We start from the raw sequence: 10,601 nt of genomic DNA on the forward strand, positions 1-10,601 counted from the left end.
TCCTGAGACCCTCAGGGAAGTGCCATGTTGCCTACAGTTTCCTTGGCCAACTTCTATCCAGCCAGAATGCTCTCCTCATTCTCCCATACTCAGGAGGGCTCTCCCGTCCAGTAGCCCTCTGTCCCAAAAGGCTCTTTTTTTCTAACATGCCTGGGCTGCTTTGACCCCATCCTACTGGAAGGTGGAAAGGAACTTTGCAGATACCCTGGGTGCAAGTCCTAAGGTCCCTGGGGGTGGGGTAGGAGAGGCTGGCAGAACTGAAACCCAGGAAGGCACGCCATCAATCTCAGAAGGGGCCCCACGCTGGGGTTTCTCAAACTCTCAGCAGTGGAATAGCACTTCTGCAATGAAAAATTACACTTCTATTTTCTTTCCTAAAGGGAAAAAGGAAGAATGCAACAAAACTGAAGTGTGTTCTGTCATGTTCCTGAACCGTAGCCATAAGAGTCATCCCCAGCCCTACCCAAACCAGCCTACTCCCTCTCAAGAGCTCACAGCTGCAGGACTAGAGCCAGATGTGCCCTGGCAATAAGGTAAGTGGAAGCCAGAGGGACTTGAACCCATGGGGAGAAGGGAAGGCCTGGTGGGGCTGGGGGGAGGGCTCCCCCGAGACACACACTCTGGAGTGTCTTCCTCCTGCTTCATCCCAAAGGCTGGATTTGTAGGGCTGGGTTTCTGTTTCCCCAGAACACCTGGGATCCAAAAAAACACAGGACAGCCTCTCATGGATGGGCTCCTCTTTGGTGGGAGATTTCTGTTAGCTCTGGGTGGTTTAGTGGAACAGAGAGTAAGGCCACACAGCAACAGTGAATCTTTCTTCCTGAGGAATTCTTTCAGGGTCTCTGGGCCATGAGATTAGTTTCTGGGAGTGAACTCTTGAGTTTCCAGTCAGGCCTGACAGTATGGTTGCCCAGCCCACCTGTCCTGGGCTCAGCCTGTATCCCACACCTCAAGAAAAGGCTTTCTGGCCAGGCGTGGTGGCTCACGCCTGTAATCCCAGCACTTTGGAAGGCTGAGGCGGGCAGATCACCTGAGGTCAGGAGTTTGAGACTAGCCTGACCAACGTGGTGAAACCCCGTCTCTACTGAAAATAAAAAAATTAGTTGGGCATGGTGGCAGGCACCTGTAATCCCAGCTACTCAGGAGGCTGAGGCAGGAGAATCCCTTGAACCTGGAGAGGATGGAGGCTACCATGAGTTGAGATCATGCCACTTACACTCTAGCCTGGGTGACAGGGCGAGACTCCATCTCAAAAAAAAAAAAAAAAAGAAAGAAAAAAAGAAAAGAAAAAAGAGAGGCTTTCTTCAGATTATGGCCAGCTGGGGTGTGGACAGAGGCATACATGTGTCTGTGCCTTAGGGGAAAGCGGGTGCCCTGAGGCCTCTGATAGTGAAAGGGTGCCCTCACTATCAGACTTAAAGGTCCCAGCCATTAACCTACTGCATCTAAAAGGTTCAAGACCTGGAGGGACATTGGGTTCAAGCCACCTGCAACAGGCTCGCTGTCCCACACAGCCTTTGAGACCTGATCCCATTTGTGGTCTCTCTGGGTGATTTCACCGTGTGTGTGTGTGTGTGGTCTTCTCATTCAGCCACTTGGCAAATGTGTCCCTGGACATTTATGGTGGCCAAGCCCTATTTGTACAGGGCAGTGGGACATGGGGCAGCAAGAACCACAGCCCAGACCACACCCAGTCCTCAGGAGGCCTCAGGGACAGGAAGAGAGGAGCTCAGGGAAGACAGGACAAGGGCCCACAGAACTTGGGCATGAAATGCAAAAATGGAATGAATGGGGAGTAAGGCTGGCCAGGTGTCCTGGGGGATTCTCCCTGTTGTGGGAGTCCGAGACAGTGAAAGGTCACCTTCCCCAGGGAAGGGAGCTTCACAGGAGAGGCAACATTTGAGCAGGGCCTTGAACCGTGGGCACAGAGTTTGGAATAGAAGATGCCTTCTTAGGAGAGAAATAACGTGAGAAAAAGCCTGGTACCCAGAGAATGTATAATTAGTTATTCAAATCTGCTCAAGCCTTGGTTCCTGTTGAAGGTGATGGCAGGTCCTGGGCCACATGGTGTTGGTGGACATAGCAGAGTTTGTGTTCCTCAAACCCATGCAGGAACAAAGCTGGCCATTATAAGTGGCTTTCCACCAAGTACCCATAGTAACCACTTGGAATGTGCTAGCTGTGTTTATTCTTCACCAGGGTTTCTAGGCAGCCTTTCTGGTGGCCAGGACTAGGCTAAGCCTCCCCCTTCTGTGTCCCTCCATACATCCTGGTGCTAGAAACACCTCTCTCCTCCACCAGTGGGTGCTCCCAAGAGTCAGGGCTCAGTTTGTTATTGAATCTGCTTCTCCCCAGCAGCTGGTTCCCTGCTCGGCTCAAAGGAGGACTCAGCAAGGGTTTGTTGTATAACTGTCAGATACAAGGAAGATGTAGCTGGTCTGCCTACCTTATCCTTTCCAAGAAGCAGAGCCAAATTGTCTCCAAATAACCAAAAAATTACCAAAGCCCCACCCTGCAAGCCAGCATGCCTGATCCCTTGCATAGACAAGGACAGACATACCTATACTACAGAAATCCAGAAGTCAGAGACAGTGGGTGGCATGTTCTATTCAGAGTATGGGAGAGACTAAGCTCATGACCTTCCACACCAGTTCCAGCCTTGGCTCCATCCTGGCTTGGGCAGAGTGATTGTATGAACAGGCACAGGGCCCCTGAGGTGGGCAACTGTGTCTGGGCTCAGGGAGCCACAGAGGTCTCTGACTCAAGCTGAGCCTGTGTGTCCATGTTCCGTCTTCCCAGGCCTTCATCCATGGAGAAGCCCCTCACCATCCTGCGAGTGAGCCTGTACCACCCCACGCTGGGCCCATCTGCCTTTGCCAATGTCCCACCACAGCTGCAGCATGACACCAGCCCTCTGCTGCTCGGACGGGGGCCGGACGCCCACCTCCAGCTGCAGCTCCCACACCTCTCCCGTCGTCACCTGTCCCTGGAGCCCTACCTGCAGAAAGGCAGTGCCATGCTGGCCTTCTGCCTCAAGGCCCTGAGCCGCAAGGGCTGTGTGTGGGTCAATGGGCTGACGCTGAGGTACCTGGAGCAGATCACCCTGAGTACCATCAACAGGCTCTCCTTCTCAGGCATCCAGATGCTGGTTCGCGTAGAGGAAGGCACATCCCTGGAGGCCTTTGTCTGCTATTTCCATGTCAGCCCTTCACCCCTGATTTACAGACCTGAGGCTGAGGAAACTGACGAATGGGAAGGCATCTCCCAGGAGCAGCATCCCCCTGGTTCAGGGCAGCAGACTTCAGGTTGCCTGGGGTTTCTCCACCACCCTTCCTAGACTTGGGACAGCCCTCCCCAGCCAAGACCTGGAGGAGGAACAGAAATACAGCTCCAGAGGGAACCCCCAGACAGTACACTCTGCTAGCCCTGCCACTAGAGCAAGTCTTTGCTAGATGAAACAGGACTTGAAGTATTTGAACTGCATTATGCAAACTTGACAAGCAAAACCCGCTGGCTGCCTTGCTCATAATGAACCAATTTTGCAAACACTGAACCAAGAGTCTGGGGTGGAGAAGCACCCTTTGTGGCCAGAGTTTTGCAAAGTAATGGGAACTTCATATTCTTTTAGAGGCCCTGAGGGGTTCTGGGGAGCCTCTCTCAGCATTTCCACACATTTCCCCCTCTTGTCTGACTAGGAGTTACTTTATGTGGTTCATTTTGCGTGCTGCTTAAGAGCGGGAGTTTGAGGTTGCCCCAGGAATGCGTGGACACATGTAACAATTACATTTGTGGTAGCTTGGTGTTACCTTCAGCTTTCAAATACCCACAGGCACGCGGGGCTTAGGAAAGCCTGAGTTTAATAAACTGCAAGTATTTCATTAAGCTGGCACACCCAATAGGATTCCCTGATCCCCAGATGGGCCACATGCACGCCACGCTGTCATGCAGAGGTGAGGGTGGGAAATATAGACGAGGTGTAAGAGGAAATTGGAAAGGTGGGACTCACATTTCTGGAAAAGATGCAGGCAGGGCTCAGGGTTTCCTGAGGATGGGAGCTGGGAGCTGGGAGCTGGGCCTGCCTGGAAATTCATTGTCCCCATCATCATCCTCATCCTCACACTCCCCATTCTCTGTCACTTCTGGATCAAGGCCTTGGCTGACTTGAGGGCAAAGGTCCTCAGGGAATGAGGGGATGGGGGGGGATTGTGTAAGAATTCAGCCCAGCAGTTATTTCACTCAGGGTGAGTCACACACCAATGGGGGTGGGGGTGTTCCTTCCAAATAAGGGACTCGTTAGGAGCCAGGCACGCCAAAGGTGGGAGGATTTTCTCAGTGAACAAGGGGAGCAGCCACTTGCCATGCCATGCTGAGAAGGGGAGAGTGTGGTTTAGAAACAACATTCACCCGTGTGATGCAGGGAGGGATCTACATGGTCACCATGATCCCAGACCCCACTATCCCAGGAATCTGAGGCTCCAAGGGCACAGCCCTGTTCCCCTGGCTGACTCGAATCCCTGGGTCTGTAGTTGCCAGCAATTTCTGTTTTCTGCCCAAGAGGAGGATTGTTTTGCACCCAGGGCAAGCTACAAGGAGGTCCAACTTCACTCACAGGCCCTCAACATCTTCTCTATGAGGAAAACAGAGGTGGGCAAGACCCAGGCTTGCCCTGGCTTGGGAAGCTTCCTCTCCAATAGGGATGAAGCAAAAACACTCAGATCACAGCCACAAGGCAGGGAGAGCAGGGTGGCTAGGAATGGGCTGTCTGATGCTGTGAATGACCCCTTGGGCCCCCAAAGCAGTTCCTCATTCATTCAGCAAACCTTCACCAAGCACCCACCTTGTGCCAGATCTGTGCAAAGACACGGAACTGAACCAGGAGTGAGTAAGGCAAACTCCCTCAGGGAGTTTACGTTGTGCTCAGGTAAGTCAAGCATTCAGGAGTGCATTACTTATTTGATCACTACTGTGATTAGTGCTATAGTCATTGTATTTTTCTCTCTCCTCCAGCTGGGCTCACATACTCTTGTTAAGTGGCCTTGCCTGTTGAGTGCCTACCATGTGCTTAGGACTCTGCTAGGTGCTGTGTGTATTACCCTGTTTAAGGCTCATAACACCCCAGATAGACAATGGTATTAACTGCACTTTACAGATGAGGAAACTGAGACTCGGAAACATTACATATCTTGCCCAACATCACACCATCAGTAGCTGTGTGACTTGGACAAGTGACTTATTCTGCTCTTGCCTCTATTTCTCCCTCTGGAAAATGGGTAAGATAATAGTACTACCTGCTAGAGTTACGAGGGTCTTAGGAGGTGGCACCTGTAAAGCACTCAGTCAGTGCCTGGCACACACTTAATAAGGGTTAACTACTATCATGAGACCTGGGAGAGGAGGGCTCACCATCCATACGGAAGTGAGGAAGACTCACACCCCAGTAAGCTGGCTCCAGAACTCAGGGGCTTACCTGTGTTCTCTGATGCCCCAACTCGGGATTTAGTTGTAGCCATGGACCTGGTGGGCAACCAGGAGGGGATTTTAATCTGTTCCTTGCATCAGAAGGTCCAACAGGCAGGGTTAGTGTAATGGGAGATGCCATGGTAGGGCTGGCAAGGAGAAGAAGCCACGTGTACTTTGGTCTGATGAAAGGCAGCAGTGATCTGTCACCGACCAAAATGGTCCCCCAACTATGCGTTATGGAGCAGCAACCCACATACAGAACTCAAGAAGCCACGGCCTGGAGACTGCACCTGGACACGAAAGACTGGAGAGAGGAGTTGGTGGGGAAACCCCAGAGTCCCCAGGGTGCCCCTCCCCAGCTCCACCAGACAACTTTGGGAATGAGCTGCTGCCCCGAGTGGCCCTCTCCAGGGTTGTAGTGAGGGTATCTCCCCTCCAGGGAGGAGCAAACCCTTGCCAACTGGGGTCCTGAGAGAGGGGGCGGTTCAATTCCTCCACAGGGGACTCTGCAACTAAGATCTTTGGAGTGAAGCATCTGCGAGCCTCTCAGGGACCCAGGATGAACTGCACAGCAGCTGAAGGAAGACAGGTCAGACCAGGTGGGAGGGAGCCAGGAAACATCTGGCTTGTAGTTTCAGATTCTACCTGTTCACAGTTCACACAGTCTCCCCAGGAAACCCACACCTTGCCCTACGCCAAGTTTTTTTTTTTTTTTTTTTTTTTTTGAGGCGGAGTCTCGCTCTGTCGCCCGGACTGGAGTGCAGTGGCCAGATCTCAGCTCACTGCAAGCTCCGCCTCCTGGGTTTCCGCCATTCTCCTGCCTCAGCCTCCCAAGTAGCTGGGACTACAGGCGCCCGCCACCTCGCCTGGCTAGTTTTTGTATTTTTAGTAGAGACGGGGTTTCACCGTATTAGCCAGGATGGTCTCGATCTCCTGACCTCATGATCCGCCCGTCTCGGCCTCCCAAAGTGCTGGGATTACAGGCTTGAGCCACCGCGCCCGGCCGCCCTACGCCAAGTTTTTAAGACAGTTAAGCTCTGCCCATCCGAGCCTTCATTTTTCTTGAGTAGAAAATCACTGAAATCATCAGATCCATGGCACCCACCCTCACTTTCTCCTAACAGCTGAAACTGTCAGGCTGGCTTCAGGGCCTGGTCTTCGCACTTGATATCACTATCCTTCACCTGCTCGGCAGCCGGAGCAGGCGGGTGAGTTCCTCCCAACAACCTCCACTGCATTCTCTCAGCTCCCACCGGAGGGCAGCCCATGTGTCTGAGTGAACATGTGTGCATGTGCACACACACAGGTATGCACAGACATACGCTAAACATGAACACACAGCGCACATGAACCCTGCTCCAAGCTAGGGCCCTCTGGTCAGACTGCTGCCTGGGTTAGAATTCTTGTCCCCCTCCCTGACCACTTACTATAGTTCTGTGATCCTGCACAAGTGACTGAATCTCCCTGTGCCACAGTTTCTTCTTGTAGAAACTGGGAAAGATCACAGTACCTACCTCTTTAGAGTCATTGTGAAGGTCAATTTGAGGCATCACACATTTAAGGCACCTAGACACAAGGGTCAACAGGGTTAGCTATCACTGTCCAGTTTGGTGGGAGGAACTGAATGCATGTGGACACATGGACTCAGTCTACACACAGGCACAAAAGGAGCTACATTGGTTACATTCAGGCACACCCCAGAGCACTACAATTCTCTGAGACATTGTCTGGAAATCTAGAAATCACCTCCTTGCCCTTTAAGGTATTTTAACACTCACATTCCTCTGCTTTTCTAAGAATGTGAATCTTCCCAAGCTGTCCGTGAGAGACACCGCCTCCCCTCGAGGGAAACATGCAAATGCTCCATAAACAGCCACAGTGTAGGGCTCTGCCGTGAGGAAGTCACAGCAGACACACTAGACAGCATAGTCCTGGCTACAGCCTGGAGGAAGGGAGGCCCGTGGTGGAACACTCACTCCGTGCTTGTCTGCCCAGTGAGACCTCAATTTCCTTGAAGACAAAGGTCATGGGTTGACTCTTGTGTTCCTGGTGGCCTTCACAGAGCTGAACAGAGGACAGACGCACAGACAGGTGAGGCTCTGGTGGTCAAGGCAGCAGTATCCTTAGATGCTAAAGTCTGAGCCAGGCCCCTTAGGCCCGGCATGGGCAGGGCAAGGCCCATAGTGATGGGAAGCCAGTTGGCCAGCTGGGGTGAGAAGACCACGAAGCCATGGGCAGATAGGAAGTAGAGGTGAATGTCTCTGCCTCCTGTAGGCCTCTGCTGGGACAGCACAGACCCTCTAGCTGGGGCAGCACAGACCCTCTAGCTGGGGCAGAACAAGGCTGGTGCTTCCTTCTAGTCCTTGAGCCTGTATAGCTCAAACTCAAGCAGAACATGGGATTGTGGGATTCTGTGTGGTGACGCTGAGGAAGGTTTATGGATTTGACAGGGTGCATGTCAGAGAGACAGTTCTCAGTCAGCACTTCCTGTCCCCTGCAGAGGCTCATAGGGGACAGCCCCTGCCAAGGAGACCCTGGAGGGACTCTGAGGATAGCAATCAGAGGTTGGGCTGGCTGGACTGAGCCTGGGCCTGTTGTGCACCAAGTCTCCATAGGCTCTAGCCTGACCCCTCCCTCCACCCCTGGGCTATGCAGGCCAGCCTGTGCAGAACACCCCTGATGCGTCCACTAGCAACATCCGCCTCACTGTGCCAACACTCCATCCACACAGGAAAGGGCCGAGAAGGTTCACTGCAGGACATTGAGGGAATATTTCCCTATCCCTTCAAATGGACAGTCACTACAGAAACGTGTAGAGCAAGACTTTGTCAAGGGGTTGTTCCCGGTGTCTAAATAGCAGAGTTGGGATGGGAACCGAGAACCGATTCTTTCCACAACCGCCCACTGAGTAGCAAGGCTGCAGCCAGCAAAGAGGTGTGCAGAAGCAAGCAAGCTCCATGTGGTGGGGACAGCACATCGCCACCTCCACCGCCCCCTGCAATGGACTGCCAGCTGGGTCACCTGCCTTCCACTGTATCTACTGTGTGAGCTTCTCCAGCTCTTCTCTGTTTTCTCTTCCTCAGCATCCACCCCGTGACACGTAGTGGTGGCTGATGTCGCCACAGTACCATGAGGTTAACAGCTCCTCCCTCCAGCTTCCTTCATGATGGCAGCCTCACCTGCATTTCAGCCATTTGCTGGACACCGCACCAGACCCTCAAAGCCCATCCAAGACTGTGGGGAGTAGTAAACAACCCAGCCCAGTTAAGAGGAGATGCTGAATTTAATGAACTCTATTTGAATTGCAGGGCTGTGATTCCTCTTACCTTTAACGTGAACTCATAGGCGGATTAAAGTGAAATAAAACCTACCATTTGAGTTACATTCTCAGCTGATTGGAAACATGCACTGCCTCCCCATGACCGGGCCGTGAGAAGGGAAGTTATTATCTTTCTTTAGAGTTTGTAAACTCTTTATGGCTGAGGCAGCTTTAATCCTGCTGGGGGAAAAAAAAAGGATCCGGGAATCAATTGCTCCCATTTACCTTTGTTTTCCAATCACATGCTCCAGTGGGAATAAAACATCCTAAGTGAGGGGATGTGGGGAGCCAGGTGATCCCTGACAGAAGAGTTTGATTATTTTCTTCTCTAGGCATGTGAATTGAACGAGCTTTAGAGTTCCATTTGGCAAGGGGGTCGTTTCACAAAAATGTGCACCCCAGTAAGGATATCAGCACTCCTGGGCCATTACTGGTTCCTCTGCCTTTTCCTTCCAGAGGAAATGCCCTCCATTCCCCAACCGTGCCCGCTGCTTTAAGGAGTGCCTGCAGCAAAGGGCCCAGCTCCAGGCATTTGGCCAGGAAGGAGTCCAAGTACAGGCAGATTTGAATCCAAATCAAATCAGTCCAGGAACGAGGAGAAAAACCTGTGGAGACTGGGGCTGTGGAGGAGGCTCTAGACTCCCTTTCGGCCTCTCCCATTTCTCTGACCCTCCCTGTGTGTGACTTGACAACTTAGTTCACATGCAGTAGGTCCCAAGCAAGGCCGGCAGCAGGGCCCGGGCTCTGAGCCAAGCACTCTAACTGCTGGAAGCGAGCCTGGCTGCGATGTCTGCCTCGCTTTCCTTTAAAGATGTGGAGGCAGGGGGTAGAGGTAGGAGTCTTCGGAATAAGGCAGAGGCAGGGGTCTTCAGAGTGAGAGCTCAGCCAGGCAGCCAGACACGAGGCTTCCATAATTGCTTCTCTGAGGGATCAGGGGCTGTCATGATGTCATTCACTCAGAGGGCTTGCTACAGATGGGTTGGGAACATGGACCCTATTAAGTCACCTTGTTTAGGGGGAGGCCTATCATTCAGGATCCAGTCAGAAATACAAAAACCAGTCTAAGTATGCAAAAAATGTAATTCAGGGAATTGGGTATGGAATCACCAAGAAGCCAAATAAGGGATGCAATTCGGAGATTAACAGAGATTGCTTCCACTGCTGGCTCCAGGCTGGAGGGCAACTGAGAGGGAGTGTTTCTGGAGTCACAGTGAGGAATGTCCAGCCCAGGGCTAGAATACTATGGAGGCCCCTAAGGAAGCTGGGACCTAGAGGTATAGGAGCCACAGAGGAGAGGCAGCTGCTGCCAGCAGCTGATGAGGTGACTCTACTTGACAGGCTGACAGAGGAAGGAATACCTTGGCTTCTCTTCTTCTTCGTCCCCTCCCCCTCCAAAACCCAAACCCCATTGGCTGAAGCCAGCCAGAGGCAAGCTGACCAGCAAGCCTGAGAAATGCAGCCTGTGGGGGTCGACTTTCCTGAAGTACAGAGCAGGGGATGAACCAGAGAGCCGTGGACCTGAGGACAAACAGCCAAATGGCCAGCACAGAGACCGTGGCCGTGTCAATGCCCCTCAGCCTCGCCTGAGGCCCTGGGGTGGCCAAGTAGGGAGAGAAGGACGGGGAGGCCACACTGCAGAGGACTCCACCATGCAGGGACCCCTGAGGGGCAAACATAGATCCCCACCATCACTGTCACCCCAACCTATGTGACCTTCAACATCTATAAGGAGGGAGGGAGGAGGGCAAGTACCACAGAGTGAAGCACAGAGAAGACCCAGGCACAGCCTGTCTGGGCCCACACACAACTCACCCAGATGCCC

The 10,601-nt window shown here is 52.6% G+C and overlaps 2 protein-coding genes across 2 annotated transcripts; both read left to right on the forward strand.

Annotated features, from left to right (window-relative positions):
- Positions 1 to 304: 304 nt before the first annotated feature.
- On the forward strand, positions 305 to 3,882 carry TIFAB (TIFA inhibitor). The gene is made up of 2 exons (XM_033181159.1): positions 305 to 533; positions 2,800 to 3,882. Exon 2 carries the CDS (start codon positions 2,810 to 2,812, stop codon positions 3,335 to 3,337), a length of 528 nt encoding a protein of 175 aa, XP_033037050.1. The 5' UTR covers positions 305 to 533; positions 2,800 to 2,809; the 3' UTR covers positions 3,338 to 3,882.
- Positions 3,883 to 4,033: 151 nt separating this feature from the next.
- Positions 4,034 to 8,208, forward strand: DCANP1 (dendritic cell associated nuclear protein). Its single transcript, XM_033181158.1, is given in 4 exon segments — positions 4,034 to 5,852; positions 5,855 to 6,160; positions 6,479 to 6,649; positions 6,652 to 8,208. Coding segments are annotated over 4 exon segments (729 nt in total). The 5' UTR covers positions 4,034 to 5,689; the 3' UTR covers positions 6,741 to 8,208.
- Positions 8,209 to 10,601: the final 2,393 nt, after the last annotated feature.

This window comes from Trachypithecus francoisi, unplaced genomic scaffold (assembly GCF_009764315.1).
Source record: "Trachypithecus francoisi isolate TF-2019V2 unplaced genomic scaffold, Tfra_2.0 Lachesis_group2, whole genome shotgun sequence".
In the NCBI taxonomy this organism is placed as follows: Eukaryota; Metazoa; Chordata; class Mammalia; order Primates; family Cercopithecidae; genus Trachypithecus; species Trachypithecus francoisi.

What these genes read in the sequence shown, in the direction of transcription:
- TIFAB (XM_033181159.1), top strand. Translation starts at nt 2,810, where the DNA reads ATGGAGAAGCCCCTCACCATCCTGCGAGTGAGCCTGTACCACCCCACG.